General features: G+C 52.0%; 1 protein-coding gene across 6 annotated transcripts in view; it reads right to left on the bottom strand.

Annotated features, from left to right (window-relative positions):
* DAB2IP (DAB2 interacting protein) overlaps positions 1 to 18,017 on the bottom strand; it is a 105,664-nt gene that overhangs the window by 67,459 nt on the left and 20,188 nt on the right. For 5 of the 6 annotated variants that reach the window (XM_008579338.1, XM_008579332.1, XM_008579334.1 and 2 more), the window contains exon 2: positions 17,812 to 17,960. In XM_008579338.1, the coding sequence (XP_008577560.1) occupies positions 17,812 to 17,960 (149 nt within the window). Of the gene's footprint in view, positions 1 to 6,670; positions 6,853 to 17,811; positions 17,961 to 18,017 lie in introns of those variants that run through there. The other variant, XM_008579335.1, reaches the window with a different exon arrangement.

The raw sequence follows: 18,017 nt of genomic DNA, 5'->3' as shown, positions 1-18,017 counted from the left end.
CCCAGAGTCAGAGCTGCTACGGTGATTCTGAAAAACCACCTGAGTGGGTCCTGCCTGCCTGGCTTTCTCTCTGGGGAGGGCACTGGCTCTGGGGGGTAGGGGCAAGAGCAGAAAGCAGACCTCTGGGCACCACCTTCAAGAGGCCATTGGTGTCTCTCTCTGGCAGGACACAGGGTGGGGGTGCTGGGACAGGGCTGGATCCCCTCTATGCCCTCAGGGCCAGTCTCAGACCTGCCTGGAACCTCACAGGAGATGTCCTGCTATTTATTTGAAGAACTATACAGAATTCTTTTGGAAATGGAATCTAAGCAGGACAAACAGTCCTTCAATCAGCCCACATAAACAGCCTCTAGCCAGAGAGGGCTGCAGCTTATATCTGGCAAGGGGCAGAGAACAGCCAATCAGACCTGATTTTGGGGCTGAAACGAGGCTTCCAGCCAACAGCAGTAGCAAAGTATCACAGGCCGAGTTCCTGTCTCATCTGGGGCTCAGCTGTCCACCTGGCCCTGCCCTACCAGTGTCCCTAGGAGCTCAGTGAGGCCTGGCCCCATGAGCTAGGAGCAGGCAGTGGTATACCCAGCCTCTGGGTTATTCTGCAGCCTATAACTGAATAGCCCAGGAAAATCAAAGCACCCCCCCCACCACCATCCCTCAGAGGCATGGGACCCTCCCAAAGAGGGGAGAATCCAGAACTACTAGCTGGGGATGTCAATATTTGAGTGCGTCTCAGAATCATCTGGGGGATTGTCATGAATACAGATTCCAGGGCCAACCTTAAACCTGTGAATATGACCCTCCCAGGGTGAGGCTCTGGAATTTTTTTCACCAGGTTCCCATGACACTATGATGCTCAGCTATATCCAGAAACCAAGAAAAGATGGGGTGACCTCTGATGCTCCCCAATGCCTCCTTCCTAGTGCCCACAGGCAATGCTTAAACTCTACCCATCCGCTGACACCTCTTCTAAATTCCCGGGGAGCCCACGGGTTCTCAAGCACCTTCAGTTGACCATGCTTCCACCCCACCTCTGCAAGCAACTGGTAGGCTCCACCTGAAAACAGTCCAGCTGGGATTAATAGCAAGGAATAAATCAACCCACTTCATGGGGAGAGAAGTGTGTTATTTACAGAGTGTTTTCAAAGAGGGGTCATTAGTTGACTTGACGTTTTGATCATCAGAAAACTATACACATCATGTTGCCATTCAGAGGAAGCAATAAGGCAGAGAGATCTAGCTTTAGGGCTGTTTAGGCTGTTGAGGACCCCTTTCTGGAGTCATAACCCCTATAGCTCAGAAGATTCTCAGGCAGCCACCATGTGGCCTCCTGCCCTGCAGAAGTGAGGTCCAAGTTCAGCTCCCTGAAGCAGGTGGGCATGCCCCTTGGCTTGGGGTTACACAGGCCCAGGTTCAAATCTGGACTCTGCCATTTATGGGTTATCTGACTTTGGGCAAGTATCTTAACTATCTTCAGCCTTGGTTTCTTCACTTGTAAAATGGGAAGTCTCCATTTCTTAGGATTGCCTGAGGTTTAGGGCTACACAGCTCCTCTTTTCAGCCCCTCGCTACTGAGACCCACTAGGTCTGCACAAGTTCTTCCACCCACCCAGAAGGCTCTTCCCTGAGAGCTCAGCTGACTCGGGGAAGCCAACCCCACCACCCCCACCAGATCAAACTCTCCAGATCTGGGCTCTCACTGCCTTCAGGACACATGCCTCTACTGCAATCACACACTTACCCAGAGGACACTTTCATTCCAGCCTGTCCCCTCCACCAGGCTACTCACCATAGCATCCCCCCAGCCTAGCTCCATGCCTGACTCTAACTGAACAATATACCTTGCCCTCAGGACCAGGCCAGCAGAGCTCCTGTCCCATCACTGGATCCTGACTTGACCACTCAGTAGCTCCTGAATCCAGTCCCTATAGTATTCAAAATGGTGCCCCACCCTAAAAGGGTTCTCCCAGACCATCCAGCACCTCTGGAGCCCACAGCGCCAAGAGCTGCCTGTCTTCTGCTGCCTGGGATTCGGCCTTGCCTGGCTCTCCAGATTTCTTATAGTAACACCTTCTCAGAGTTTCGGAAGCAAACCAAAGTCATTTGCCAACTATTTTCTCCCATTAATCTCACAATGCATTTTCTATTTTCCCTCCATAATGACTCATTTAGCAGCAACAGAGCAATTAGGCAGACCACACAATATTGATTTTCTAAGTGGGAGAAATGTCAACACAAACATCATTTCATGCCTGTCTGGGGCCATCTCTTGCTAAATGATGGGGTGGACCCTGGGAGTACTGAGCTGAATCTGCTGACAGGATTCTGGGGTCTCAAACGGAAGCCTAGAAGCATGATGTGTGCAAATGTATGTGTGTGTGATAAGAGGATGACAGTATCAAATTGTTACATGACACAGAGGACCCATGTAAACCTCAGAAACATAGGAGGAAATCACTATGATTATGCCTATTTTAAAGATTAGGAAACAGAGGTTGAGAGATCAGGTGACTTATCCCAGATCACACAGGAAGTTAGGGAGTCAGATCCAGAGCTAGGTCTGTGTGTATGCAGAGCAGAATTCTGTTCATCAGGGAGCTCCTGTGTGGCTTGTTCTCTGTGGGACTGTGATGGAAGTGCCACCTGGGGCAATGCTGTCCCTTTCATGGTGTATGGTGTGACCCAAGGAGACTCCTGAGATATAAAACAGTTGACCCAAGTCCTGAAGTCATGCCTCAGCCTCAGTAAAGCCTCTAAGCCTAGCTGCTATGAACAGGCTCACCCCAGGTTACCCTGGCCATCCCCCAGGCTTGGCCAGTGACTCTTGGAAAGGCCTGGAAAAAGATCATGCCTCAGCCTCAGTAAAGCCTCTAAGCCTAGCTGCTATGAACAGGCTCATCCCAGGTTACCCTGGCCATCCCCCAGGCTTGGCCAGTGACTCTTGGAAAGGCCTGGAAAAAGACAAGCCAACTGGACCCTCCTCTCCCTGCTCCTCTGCCCCCTACACCACCACTGCCACCAGCTCAAGACAAGTGCCCACCCAGCTCTTGGAGCACCTCAAACATCCTCACCCTATAAAAAGGGGGCAAGAGAAGGAAAAGGGCAAGAGACACGGGAATGGTTTGATAATCAAGACATCTGGCAGTTTTATGCCCATCTCTATGTATGGCTCCAAAGCTAGGCCCTATAGCTGGAAAACTATTAAACAAGGCTCTAGCTTACCTCTCACCTCCAACCCCTAGACACTCACTCCAAGCAAATTGGGAAGGGGGCTGGAAGAGCAGCAGGTTCCCAAGGCCCCACCTCAGCTAACATTCTGACATGTATTTAGGGAGCAAATGGTTTCTTAATGGCCAAGGGGAAAGAGCTGAAGGTCCCACTGGCAGACCTGGGTTTAAATACATGGGTCCAGGTGTCTCTGGGTGAGATAATTACCCTCTCTGGGCCTCAGTTACTTTATCTATAAAATGGAATAATCCCTGTCCTGCCATGTCCCTGGCTGGTGTCAGAGCCAAGTGGTAAATGATAAAGTGCCACAGAAATATTAGCTAGGAAAGCTCAACAAAGGGGAGTTTCCCTGAGGTGGCGCTGTCCAGCAATGGCATGGGCTGCTGCAGGTGGAAAGAGCTCCCCATCACGGGAAAAGCACAGACTCTGGACGGGCAGTGTGGATGAGAAGCAGAGCATCCTGTATTTCCTCTTGTAGACTCAAGAAGCTCACATCAGCACATTAAAACCTTCAAGAAATGCACTGAAGAAACTCACTTTGGTTCACTGGATGCTTCCCCGATCTGTCTGGACTATGGAATTCTCTCATTCCAAGTGCCCATTAACATCTACAAGAAGAAAATGGTGTTCTGTGGAACCCAGTTTGAGAAATGTTCCTATAAGTGCTTTGGACAATGACTGGGGGAGGTAGGGATGAGAAAGACCTCTCAAGAGCACTCCTGGGGCTGGACCATTAGCTCACTTGGTTAGAGCCTGGTGCTGATAATACCAAGGTCAAGAGTTTGGATCACCTTACTGGCAAGCCGCCAAAAGAGAAAAAAAAAAAAAAAAAAAAAAAAAAAAAGAGCATCCCTGGCTTACAGCAACTGTAGGCCTTTCCCCAATGTCAACTACATGTTAAGGTCAGACCCACCTCTCAAACCCCCCTTCTAGCATGATGGGAAAGCAAGATCATGTTCCAGAAAGAAAATTCACTTCAATGAAACACCATGAAAAGGGACTTAAAACTCTCAAATAGGATCACTCCCAGGCTACCCTTGACCTTTACAAGCCCAGAAACCTGGAGGGATTGAATAAAAACAAGGCCCCGAAGCAGAAACATCTCCCCCTCCCCTGCTCATGCCTGAAAACTCACGCTCACTGCTCTTAACCTCTGGGTGAGCATTGCCCCCTTCCAGCTACCAGAAAAGGAGGCCACATCCCCTAAACAGCTGATCACACTTCAGAGAAAAAGAGTCTGTGGGACCACAGAAAGCAGAGGGAATACAGAATCCCAACTACCTGTGTGCTAGAGACCCCATGTGTGGATCCTAGAAGGAAGCAGCATGCACTACCACCCTGCCCTTTTGAAACTGCAGGAGCCACGTGGACACAACAGTGCCCCCTACCGCCCACCCCAGTGCCCTCTCCTCTCTCTGGGGGGCTCCATGCCAGGAAAGGCAGAGGAGTCCGGGAACCACTGGCTCCCCTGGAATAGCTCCGGCAAACCCATCCATGGCAAACCCATCCATAATGGTGCAGACTTTGCTCCCAGCAAGGACAGAGCTTTATTAATTATTCAGAGGATGGTGCAATTATGCAAATCTGTGGGCAGGCTCTGCCGGACTCCTGCCTTCTGCGGAGTGAGTTGGGAGGGAGGTAGGGAGGCCCATAGCCCAAGCTGCTGGGTACAAGGGAGACACCCAGCCCACAAAGAGGGGAATAAATCCCCCACACCCTGGGCCCAGACTAGTCCCCATCACACACACATGAGAGCAGGAGCTGCTTTGAGAAACAATTCTGAGGACCTGGGATACCTTTTTCCAAAAAAACGTCACCATTACCTTTTGCTGAGCCAGCAACATCATCAATCAAGGCCAACTCCTGTAGGTCCAGAAGGCAGGGAATACTTCCAAAGTTTCCTCTTAAAAAATATGCTTCTGAGGAGAGGTAACATCGTCGCAAACTCATGTTTACCAAATAATGTTCTACAGAACACTACTGCTCCACAGATGCTAAGAGCTGCTCCTGAGGTGGGGGGGGGGGGAACCCTGTGTTAAACAAAGCGCAAACTGGTTTCTTTACTGCAGGACCTCTCGGGGCCTTTAACCTCCTAGATCAGAAATGATTACCTTAGAGTGAAAATGCAAAATTTATTTGAACACACAATTCCTTTGGAGTAAAACGTCTAGTCTCACCTCTAGGAACCTCTGGAACTGAGTTAGAAATTCTAGACAGATTGCTTCCTTGACCAGTTTGAGACTACAGAATTCCCTCAACACTCATTCACATCTGGAAGAATGTGGTGTTCTGCGGAACCCAGTTTGGGAAACACTCCTACAGGAACTTTGGACAATGACTGGGGGGAGGTAGAGAAGAGCGCAAGACCTTTCAAGAGCACCCCTGGTTTGGAGAGACTATCAGTCTCACTAAGATCCTTGCCAGCTCCATAATCCCTTGTCTGAAACTCCTTGGAGTAGGTTTTCTATTCTCATGACACCATCACCAAAATGACAGACTTCAAGATCCTAGGGCAACTAGACAAGACCACCTCCGGCAGCCTAGATGGGGGCTCTTGGCAGAACGTCTGGCCATGACACTGCCCCCACCCCATACCACATCCAGTCCACAGAGGGCTATGTCACCCAGGGAGCATGGCCTGTAGCAGTCAGCAACCCCCTCACCAAGTCTGCTGCAGTAGAGCCCTAGGTGGCTGGAGGTCTCAGCGCCAGACTCACCCACCTTCCCACAGATCCAAAGGCTGGCCAGGGAGTCCTAGCCCCTCATCACGCGTGGCTTGCTACCCCTCCCCCACCCCTCAACCCAGCCCTGGGCAGTGAAGACAGTCACCTCTGCATTCTGACCTGGGAGGGAGGGAAGTGCTGTGGAAGGCCAGCTACCCTAGCCACGACCTGTTCTTCCACCAGCCCCACCTCATCCACATCACAAACCAGCAGATCCAAACGCAGCCACGGCTCATCAGCTCTGTCGTGAGGAACAGAGATGTGGGAGCCCAGAGCCCTGGGGGGAGCCCACAGAGAAAGCCACTCAAGAATAACTGATGAGCTGCAAAAGGCGGCGGGCAGTCACATCCTGGGGACCCCATACTCTGAGGTCCGTCTCCACTGCCACCCACATAGCCTCCTGCAGAACCCTTGGTGCCCTTGGGAACTCCCAAAGCCCCCTGGTGGCTGCCTTGTTCTCTCATGTGGGAGACAGCAAAACACCCGAAAGGCCGGGGTGCAAATCCCGTCTCTGCCCTCCTGCTGTCCACCTCACAGTGAGGGCCTTCCACCTTTCGGAACCTCAATTTCCACATGTATAAAATAAGGAGAGGGCAGTACTGTGCAGTGGTTGAGAGAACAGACTTGGGAGCCAGACTGCTTGGGTTTAAATACTAGCTCTGCCATTCCCAGCTGCACACCTCACGTTTCCTCGGCTGTTCTCCAGAAATAACAGCAGCACATACCTCATGAGCTGTTGTGAGGGTGAAGTGCTGAGAATGGGGCCTGGCCCGCAGGAGGTGCTCAGTCATGTCAGCTCGTATACTAGAGAGGCCTCTGGCTTGGGATCCAAACAGATCTGGATTCTAAATCCATCATGGGGCTAGTCCAGGATAAGCGATTTTACCTCTGAGGTCAGTTTCCTCACCTGTAAAATGGGGGAGGATAAAAGGAGAGTATCGAGAGGATCAGAGAAGACGTCTGTATGACACATAAGGCCTGACACAGACGCTTCATAAACAGTAGGAAGTTTACTTATGGCAGTATTGACAGAACATGTGATATGTGAAACAGAGTGCATGAGCAGAGACGACGGAGAATATCAGTTGATGGCGGGGGCTTTCTACTGTAAAGCCAGGCCACCTGGGTTTGAATCCCAGGTCTGCCACTTATGAGCTGTAGGACTTGGGCAAGTTGCTCAGACTCTCTGACACTCAGTGCTCTATTTGTACAGTGGGGATAGTTACAGCACCTATCCTCCAGAGTGCTGCTAAGCATGAAATGAGAAAATGCAAGAGGAAGCACCAGGCGCAGAGCCTCGCTCATCCTGAGAGGCCTCTCGAGAGCCATGGGTGATGCTGCTATCCTGGCACCAGGAGAAGCTGGCCATGAAGAGTAAGATGAAAGCCACTTTTGTCCCACCCCACCATGATAGCTCCATTCCACAACAGCTCCAGGGGCTTCATGACCTGGGTGCAGTGAACCGAAGCCCAGGAAGGACTTCCCACACCGCCCCTACCAGCCTGCTTTCCTTCCCTCTGGGAATCCCAGGCCATGAAACAGTAGTTTCTGTTTTGTTTTTGCTTTACTGAGACAGGAATTCTGAGGCTCGCAGGGAAGCAGTTGGTGGAGCTGGGCCTTGGACCAGCTCTGGGAGACCAGCTCAGGCACACTTGCTGTTAACCTCCTCAGCAATGAGCAGTGCAGCAGATGGGGCTTGCAGCAAGGCAGCTGTGGGTTCAAATTCCAGCTCCATACCTCATAGGCCCAGATCCCCCACCCCTACCACCCTCATTCTTTCCCCACGACCCTAGCAAGTGCCTGGCCTCCTCAGTTGAGAGCAGCCCACCCTGCCTGGCCTGGTGTCTTCACGGACAGACACTCTCATTCCCGTGCTGGGACGCTCCAAGCTGTGCTGAAAGACCTCCACTCCCAGGCAGAAGCCAAGGGCATCTGGTCCAACCCTGAAATGTTGGCTAATCCTGTCCTATGGGCTTTCACTCAGTGGACCCGGGCTTGAGTTGCACTACTGCCATGCGCTTATAAGCGACTACACTTCTCTGAACCTCCATTTCCCTACCTGTAACCAGGGAGATGGTAAGAGGAGTGGGCCATGGTGGCACAGGCAGGCTGAGCACTGGACCTGGAGTTAGGAAACAGTTCCAACTCCAGTTCTGCCCCTTCACCTCTCTGAGCCTCACCCACCACACCTGTAAAATGCAGATCACAGTCGTAAATGCCTAACTGCTCCAAGCACCCTCAGGAGACCCAGGGCTTTTTATAGTGGGAGCCTGGTGCACGCACAAGAGAGGGCTACTGATACTCCTCCGAGGAGCGGGAGGGTTTATTTCAAAAGGCATCACACCTTAAAAAGAAAAGGCACAGCATGCTATTGATGCAATGCAGGAATGAGCCAGGGAATGGACTGCCTGGGCACGGGGTGTCCCGCAGTGTGTGCCTCTGTGCCATTCACACACTGGGTTTCAGCTCCTACATCTGCAAAATGGGGAATGCTGTGGCCAGTCACTGGCACACATCTGGGGCATGATTCCTGCCCCTCTGCAAAAGGGGCTAACTTTGGGCAATGGTTCTCACACTTTGGGGAAACACAATTACCCCACCCAGAGAGTCTAATTCAGAAGATCTGGGGTGGGGACCAAGAATCTGCATTTTATTAGGTGTCCCTGGCAATTCCACCTCCTAAGGGTCCTCCCTTGCCCTGGGCTTCTAAGACAAGAGTGGGGCTTTAGTCACAGCCAATCCTGGGGCTGAGTTTCCTGATGAAATCTGGGGAAGTTGGTAAGAGAGAAAAGAAAGCACAAAGGGGAATAAGGAGCGGAGGAGGTGAGGCTGGGAACAATCTATTAATCAATCTCCTCCCCAGCCAGAAACAATAATTGTTGAGGCTCACACATCCTTCACGTGCTAACTGCAAATGCAATACAACGCTCTGATTATGAATGTCAAAAAGACAGAGCATGAAATTAACTTCCCCTCCGTCAGTGGGCACAGGGAGACACTACACTAATTCATTGTCCTCGGTATGAAAACTCCCCACTACAACGTCGCATCAAATTAGGACCCCTGCCACCCTGGTGTCATCTATATCTCTGCCCAATGTGCTCTTTTACAATCAGGCTGGGCCTGCAAACAAGGGCCCTGCTTGTTGGAGAAAGGTCAGGGTGACAGGCAAATGGGGATGGTCCAGGGGTTAACTAGGGGGTGGCCAGAACCAGCTGGGACAGGGGCTGGAGCGCCCCTCAGCTCCCCAGTGGGGACTGCCCACTGGAAAAGAGAAGTGGGGAGGTCACTGTGCCAAGTACTAACTCCCCCCACAGAGCACATGATGCAGGGAAATGCCAACCATTAGCACCACCTGGGAGATGGGGAAGCTGAACTCAGAGAGCTCCAGTGGCTTTTCCAACACTAAGTTAGTGGTAAAGCCAGGTGCAGTAAAGCCAGGCCCAGGAGCCAAGTTCCTGCACTCTCTCTGCCCCAGCCTGGCCCTAGCAGTCAAGGTATAGGGGCAGTGGGAGGGGCAGCAGAAGGGTGGAGGTGGCACCTACTCAGCTGCCTTTGGGGGAACCTCTAAGGAGCAGGGCCTTGAGGTTGCTCACTGGTCCATCCCTCTTAGAAAACTTAAGCATATTCAGTTATTCACTGCCAAACCCTCTGTGGAGGGCACAAAGTGCTGTTAGTGCCTCCACCAGCCCACCACCCAGGCACTATCATCAGCTGAGGGGACAAGCCCAGGAATCAGGAGCATGCAGGCCTCCTGAGAGAGCAGAGGTGGGACAGGAGGGGAGGTCCTATTTCTGGCATGCCCCTGGGACCAGGCTTGACCTCCAGCCTTGGGGTCACCTCTTACCCTCCCCCAGGAATGCCCAGGGAATTCCCAGGCAGGGTGCCAGGGACCCTTGCAGGTGGGGATGGATCCTCTTCCCTGGGTTCCCACCCCACCACCCACCTGGCACAAGGGACACCTGGTGCACAACTGGTGGCTTCCACAAGGACTTGCTATCCAAATGCCAAGGAAGGTTCTTATGTGTGCATGGCCAGGAGGCACACGGTGCAGCCTATATACACAAGGGTGGGCAGCCACAGAGGACAGAGATGCCCTCTACCTCAGGAAGGGATGGTGACACAGGCGCATCCCAGCTGGGAGGAGAAACTTCCATGCCATTTCCACCACAATAATCTCCCCTGAGCTTCCAGCCTGTCCTGTGAGGTCAGCAGGCAGGCATGACCCTCTCTCCTAATGGAAGCGGAAAGGGGAGCAGACAGCAACCGTGGCTTGCCCATAGTCAGACACAGAATAGACGGCAGGGTCTGACAAAGAGCCCAAAAAAGGGGTGTGCAAGCAAGGTCTCAATTCACACCCAGGCCACAGGCAACCCCACACTGAGCACTGCAGGAGCAGAGAGTTGGGGGTGGGGCCCCTGTAGGAAACTGCCTCAGGCTCCCAGGCTCTGGATGGTGGGGAAGGGAGAGAATCCCCATCCCCCCAACCCCCCATAGCAAAGGCCCCTGGAGGGATAGGAAAAGGGTTAGTTTCAAGGGAGAGTGGCAAACGACTGTCCTTCCCCTAATCCAGGCCCTGAGCATGTCACCAGCTGCTCTGAGGCCGGTACAGCCTCACCTCTGTCCACGCTTGCCACCCACATCTAGCACACACCCGCCCCCAGGCTGGCTGCTGTCCAGGCTGCTCCTCACAGATGGATGCTGACAGCCAGAGACTAGACCACCAGAGGCGCTTCATTCAAGGGGTGCTTTCCAGTCACCACGGAGGAGTGGGATGGCAGCTCAGGGCAGAGGAGAAGCTAAGAATGCCCTGCCCCCCTGGGAGGGAGTCACCAAGCTGGCCAGGGGAGCTGGATGTTTTTCCTTCTGGCCTTTTCTGTTTCCCTATCATCTCCTCCAGTTTTCTTCTGTGGCCTTCTAAAATAGCCATTAATTAGAGCCTGGTAATTAACTTTCTGGTCCAAGTAATATTTTGCTAAGGAATTCCATTAGAGAATTGATTTGCATATCCTCAGACACGTGGTCTGGAAATAGGCAGGGCTACTGGGGAGAACGGAAGAGGTCCCAGGGCAACCCTCAGACCTGGTACCTGAAGGTGAGTGGAGTCAGAGGGCTGCTGTCCAGGAAGTTCTCCCAAGAAGGCGGACAGTCTGTTCACAAAACCAGCCAGCACACCCAGACAGAAACTGCATACACGCACATAAGTATGCATATGTGAATGCTCAAACTAAACACACTATAGGTTATACAGGCACAACTGGGTATGTGTAAACACACACACACACACACACACACTCTCTCTCTCTCTCTCTCTCTCTCTCTCTGGTAGATAAACATACAAGGAGAAAACACACAATAAAATGGTAGTCAACACCTATTGAGCATTTATTAGACTGAACCATATGCAACTGCCTGTTGCAAAACCTACAAAAACAGCTATTTCATGTGGTCCAACCCAACATGGCGTGCTAGGCACTGCTCCAAGTGCCTCACATATACTAATTCATTTAAAATGCACAGACATGTACAAAGACATTTACATATGACATACACACACCTTCATGAGGACAGGTGCATACTTGGCAAGATATACAAAAACATGTACCCAGACACACATGTGCTCATACAAGGTAGGGCTTCTCCAACCTTTGAAACCCCAGCCTCGGGCTGATAACATTCTCACTGGCTAATTTCCACCATTCCTAAAAATATTGCCCAGCTTGGATCTTTGGAAGGCACACGAGGGAGCTGCAGATCTAAAAGGAGGGCAATAAAAATGAAAAGCAAAAAATAAATTGGTTCTTCTATACATCCAGGTCGTGTTCTATGGCTTTTCCCTCCCTCTCTGGACATAAGGCTCAGGATCATGTGCTCATGTATGTGGCTCCGGTCAACCCTGCCCCCAAAGGTGCCCATGGCTCCAAGTATAATGCTATAGCCAAGAAGGGAACTGCTTATAAAGAGTGGTTTCCATGTCAGTCCAAACTCCATGCTTTTGACTGTGTACCTCAGTTTCCCTGGATCTAACAGCCCCTTCACTGCCCACCTACCCTAGGGGAGAAAGACCACTCAAAGTGCTGTGTAAAAACAAGGCCTCCTTATGATAATTATCAGATTAAGATTTAAATCTGATTCCCTTACGCAGTGGAGGGGAAGGAGGGGAGGGGAAGCCAGGTGAGCCTTCTTTGCAGATAATTAATGAACTCCCCGTCACACCTCTTGGAAGGGAGAGGCACATTTAACGTGTAGGATTTAACATGGAAGATCCACCTACGTGAGGCCTCTAGAAGCTGAGGAAGGCCAAACAGGGCAACCAAAAATCCTGTAAGAGGCTTGAGGACAGGAAGAGACAAGTGTCCCCAAAGCAGCAACACTGGGCTTTAAACTCAAGAAAACAATATTCAATCACTAACAAGCAAATAAATGCAAATAACAAAGAAATGACTATCCAAAATAGTCTTAATGATGACATCCAATGTTTTGAAGGGTGAGCGTTCTCAAAAATCACCAGGGGAGTGTAAATTATCACAGGCTTTCAATGGGGGCATTTTTATAAAAACCTCAAACTGTTCATATTCTTTGACCTAGTAGTTTCATTTCTATAACTGTATCCTACAGGAAAAATCAGAGATGTAGATGATGGAGTTTGGATGTGTTCTCCCCTCCAAAACTCATGTGGAAATTTGATCCCCAATGTGGCAGCGTTGGAAACTGATTGAGTCATGGGGGCTGATCCCTCTTGAATGGATTAATGCTCTCCCTGGGGGAGGAGGGGTAGTGAGTTCTTGCTCTATTAGTTCCCGTGAAAGCTTGTTGTATACAGGACCCTGGCACCTCCTCTCTCTCTCTCTTGCTTCCTCTCGCCATGTGATCTGCTCATACTGACTGGCTGCCTGTCACTTTCCGCCATGAGTAGAAGCAGCCTGAGGCCAGTGCCAGATGCAGCTGTCCCAGAATCGTAAGCCAAATAAACCTCTTTCCTTTATAAATTACCCAGTCTCAGGTATTTCTGTTATAGCAACACAAAACGAACTAAAACAGTAGACAAAGATGAATATTTAAGATTAAAATCCCAGCATCATTTTTAATAAAGAAAAACTAGACATAACCTAAATGTCTAAATGATTAAAAACAAGTATGGCCCAAACATAAGATGAAACAATGAACTTTTAAAATAGACTTTTAAAACACATATAGAAGAGATTTGCTTTTTCAGTCAGGAACAAGGGTCACTTGGCTTGACTACTTCATGTGTTCAAGGTAATAATAATCCTCTTTATAACTCAATTCATCTTACCAGGCACAGCAACATCTATTACCTCTCTTGAACCTCAGAATGACACTGCATGATTGTTTGGTATTATTCCCACATTGCAGATGAGAAAACTGAGGCTTACAAAGATGAAGTGACTTATTCCGGCTAATATTAACTAACACTTACTGAAAAGCTACAACACGTTAGTCTAGCCTCTTTCACATATTATTACTTATTTAACAAAATTTTAGAAACGTTTAAGAAATGTGCAAGATAGTACGGGGGCAACACTGAGGGTTGCGATCCATTGCCGGACACGGAAAAAGACAAAAAAAAAAAAAAAAAAAAAAAAAAAAAAAAAAAGAAATGTGCAAGACACTGTCTATTACCACGTGCTGAATGTATTAATATTAATGTCTCCAACATTATTAGCATCATGCCCATTTTGCAGATGTACAAACTGAGGCTCAGAAAGGCTAAGTGACTTGCCCCAGGAATGCCTGGCTTCAAATCCAAAGATCACATACTTCCTGTTACCCCAGCCATTGTCTAAACTGCACTATCATCTCGACATCACAATGCTTGACAGACCAGTCCCAAAGAAAGACAGAGAAGGACCAGGCCCTTCCTGTCTAAAACGAGGGCAAGAAACACCAGGCCTGGGTGTCCAGCCCCTCCTGTAACTTACTGCCAGCAACTGAAGCAAGAAAGCAGACCTCACCTCCATTTCCCCAGTTCCTCATCAAGCTTCCTCTCTCTCCTTCCTCCAGGGACTGTCTCACCCCAAAGGGCAGAATTGACTCCTGCCTACTCAGAGACAGCTGAGGGTCCCTGGAGGTCCCCACCCCCAACTTCCAAGTACCTCCCTCTCTAGTCCTACATCACCTGAAATCCCACCACTAGTAACTTTCAGGTGTGGGAGTTCCAGACAACACATGCACACTCCCTGGAAGGGGTAATCGGCTGAGGGTCCCTGGAGGTCCCCACCCCCAACTTCCAAGTACCTCCCTCTCTAGTCCTACATCACCCGAAATCCCACCATTAGTAACTTTCAGGTGTGGGAGTTCCAGACAACACATGCACACTCCCTGGAAGGGGTAATCGATCACCAATTCTGCACCTATCAGCCTTGCCTGCCTGCACCTGAGCTGCTCACACTTAGAAGCTAAGCTCTGCACCAGGCCAACTGGAATGAATGGGAAAGGGTACAGCTGGCTTTGAGTAACTACTGGGATCATTAGAGACAGGTACAGAGCCAGAGAGGACATGTGCCCAGCGCGTGTGGAGGGCCAGAGTCACCCAGAAACAGTATCAGGAGAGAAAAGGGATGAGAAAAGCATAATGTTGCCAGCTGACCCTCCCAGCTCCTCAGGAACATTAATAAAGAAATGAATGACTTGGAAATTATCCTCTGGGAAGGCAAAACCACCACATCCTATATCACTTTCACCAACATTAAAACAGCCCTGTAAATGAAGCAGCAACATTTCCAGCCTGCAGAACGAAAATGCTTTTGCAAGCACACCTTTCACCTGGCAAGCACTCTGAGCAGCATTCATTTCTGCTATCCAGGAGAAATGATTGCCTGTCCTTGGTGCTTATTGACAAAGCCTCCAAAGAAGAAATGAGTGTCTGAGGGGACCATGGATTGTGGAGACCAGCTGGGAACCTCCCCCAAGGCCATTTTCAAAAAAATAAGTACAAAACCTCAAACCTGTCCCATAGCCCTTGGCCCCCAGAGCCCCGTGTGCCCAGCAAGCCCTGGCAGGCTTGACCGTAGCCTTACAACCAGCCAGGTGCAACGTCCCCACACCTGAGGCAGACTCCTTTCCAGGGAGTCGAAAGATCCCAGCACAGAACAAACTGGCTTCCAACCTCCACATGAGAGAATTCCAGCACAAAAATAACGTCCCCAACACAGCAGTTTGCAGAGCATGCAGACAGCATGCAACAAAGCCTCTTCAAGAGCCATATAAAACACACACATTAATCCAAAATCAGAACTCAAGTGGTTGCCCCGGAGCGCCCCATGCTGTTCATCTACATGGGAAGGCCAAGGGAACCAGGGCTCCCACTCAACACCCAGAAGCCCCCACCGCCTTCCCATCCCTGTCCCCATCCACTCACTGAGGCTGGTGTCTCTGAACTTCCTCCCTCCCCAGCCAGAGGCATGCAGCCAGGGGGCAGGGGGGTCACATGGGGCCAGGATTCAACCTCTCCTCGCTGCTGCTGAGCCGAGCCAAAAGCAGCCCATTCTGCCCTCCCAGCCTTCAACAGCACAACCACACCACATCAGAGGAGGGGGAAGCACCTCTCCACTCACCCAGGTTTGACCATGAGCTTGGGGTGGGGGTAAAGCGGTCACCCCAGTCGGTTTTACTCACTCAACTCCAAATAGGATGACTCCATGGACTGTCCGAGAGAAATATCTGCCCATCCATCCCAGCAGCAGCCAACAAATCCATTCCTAAGCAAAGCAGCAAAGCCGGAGACTCCAGTCCTAGTAAAGCATATTTTAGCTCCATGGCTGGGTAGAGCGATTTCAAACCCAATCTCTGCCTGTCCATGGCAAATCTGGGCTCCCTTCCTGTGCCAGAGAAGCCACCGAGCCAGATTTTGTTTATAGAAAATTAATAAGACAATTCCATACCACTGCCAGTGACATTCTGCTCCAACCGCTACCGTTTACCACCGTTCCCAGAAATAGGCTTGTAGTTCCACTCCCAACCCCCACTCTGCACCCCTTCAGCATGTGACAAGGCCAACCTGAGGCCAAGCTGGTCAGGACCTGCACGAGGTCATCTTGGCCATCCCCCGACCTCCGGCCAGGGTTGCCGGCTTCTCAATGCAGGCTTCCTGTCGGAAGGAGGTAAACATGACATGCACGCCGCCTGCTCCCAGGAAGGCAGGCACACTCAGAGGCCAGCCTGTCTGCTGTCTCTCTTGATCCCCGGACAACCACCACATGCACACAAAACAGGGTACGTACACAAGCCCCCGCATGTGGGTGCAGAGGGTCCTGACCCCTGCCAGGGAAAGCGCCGAGAAGGGCATGTTCCTAAGGGAGAGAGCCGGAGGCAGGGGCCGGCTGGGCGGAGGGAGAAAGGCAGCAAACCGGGTGGCCTGCCTCCCAGACAATAACAAAGATGGGAAGCAAGATTTTCAAAGACGTAGTGGCTGCACCCAGCGCTGAGCTCTGGCCTGGCTGCATCTTCCTGCCAGGGCACGCCTCGTCCCCTGGGGCACCATGGCCATCAGAGAAAGGCTGAGGGTCCTGCCTCGGGTGAGGCTTGGCAACTAGGGCAGGATGCCGGCTGCAGGCATTGGTGGGGATGCACTAGAAAGCAGCTCTGGGCTGATGGAAATTAAAGGTCTAGTGATTCTGCTGGGAGACAGGAGGGTTACTCTCTGGAAGATGCTATAGATCAGTTAAACAGTCAGTCAACCTTGGGCAGGAGTTGGGCTACAACTTGTACTCCTCTGCCTGCTGGAACCAAGGGGGAGGGGTGAGACATTTTCATGCTACCTATATAGTCACCCCCACAGGGAATGCCAACTTGCCAATCATACACACGAACACAGCCCTATGAAGGCAGATGCCAATGGCCTGAGATGTGGGGGCTGAATTCTGAAAGGCTCCTTGGTGCCTGCCTGTTCTTTCACCTCCACTGGCTGGGCAGGGACACGTTCTAACTGGCACCGGAATCCATCCCTGTGCCTGTGCCTAAGTGGAAAGGTGCCTGTGGCTGGCACCACTCACGGAGGAGGACCTGGGCCCAGAGAGGCTGTCTGCCCAGTGCCCCCACGCGGACAGGATGGCTTGCCCTTGCGAGCTGAAGCCTGCTCTGTTGCTAGAGACTCCGGGCAGGCTGAACCACCTCCTTACTCTCCTCTGCCCCACAAGCCACCTCCCCCTGGAATTTCCACACCTGCTCCCGGCTTGCCCAGGAGAAGAAAACAGGGAGCCAGAGACACCCCTGGGAGTGGAGAGGTGAGGGAAGCAGCTACCCAGACTGGAAAGGACGAGGCCCTTCTTCACCAGCCTCAGGCTATGCCCCTGAGCTCAGGGCCTGGGTACTGCCCGCTCTGCTCGCCCCAGCCCCCAGCGGAGCACGCGCCCTACTTAGAGCAGATGTGCCCCCGAAGCGGCCCAGCCCCCTGCTCCTCCCCTCCAGATGTTCACCTCCTTTCCCTCACCACGCTGGGCGCTGCCCGGTCTCAGCAAAACCCAGCCGCAAATGCCTTTTGTATCGGATACCCAGGTGCTCCCGAGACAGGGGGATGGATACTGGGGGTGGAGGTGCCACTTCCATCCCCGGCTCCCGGCACTGCACGGCCCGGGAAACAATGCCCACCTCGGCCAGGCGAGGCAGGACTTCTCGGCGAGGGCACTTCCCGCCCGACCTCGCCTCGGGCACCCTCTCCTCACCTCACTCTGGGGGGAGAGAAAGGGTCCTCCCTCGTGTCCCCGAGTCCGAGGTGGCCCCACAAGTTCCCGGACGACGGCGTGGGGTCCCCTATGCCGAGCAGCGCGCCCCAGGTCGGGCTCTCGCTTTGTCCCCGCGCCCTCGGGGGTGCATCCCGGGGCGACGACGGCGGCGGCGGGCTCACCTCTCATTGTCCGCGGCGGCGGAGGCGGTGGCGGCGGCGGCGGCGCTCCGGAACCCCGGCAGGATGTGGCGGAAGCTGTGGTTGCGGTCCAGCTTGGGCTGGCTCTTGGTGCGCTTGATGGAGCCCTTGAGGCGGCGGCTGAGAAAGCCCTGCGCGCGGGGCGACAAGAGGGGGAAGGGGAGGCGGGGTTAGCGCGGCGGCGGCGG

Source organism: Galeopterus variegatus, unplaced genomic scaffold (assembly GCF_000696425.1).
Source record: "Galeopterus variegatus unplaced genomic scaffold, G_variegatus-3.0.2 Scaffold1859, whole genome shotgun sequence".
Classification (NCBI taxonomy): Eukaryota; Metazoa; Chordata; class Mammalia; order Dermoptera; family Cynocephalidae; genus Galeopterus; species Galeopterus variegatus.
This window is presented reverse-complemented; position numbering and strand designations above follow the sequence as displayed.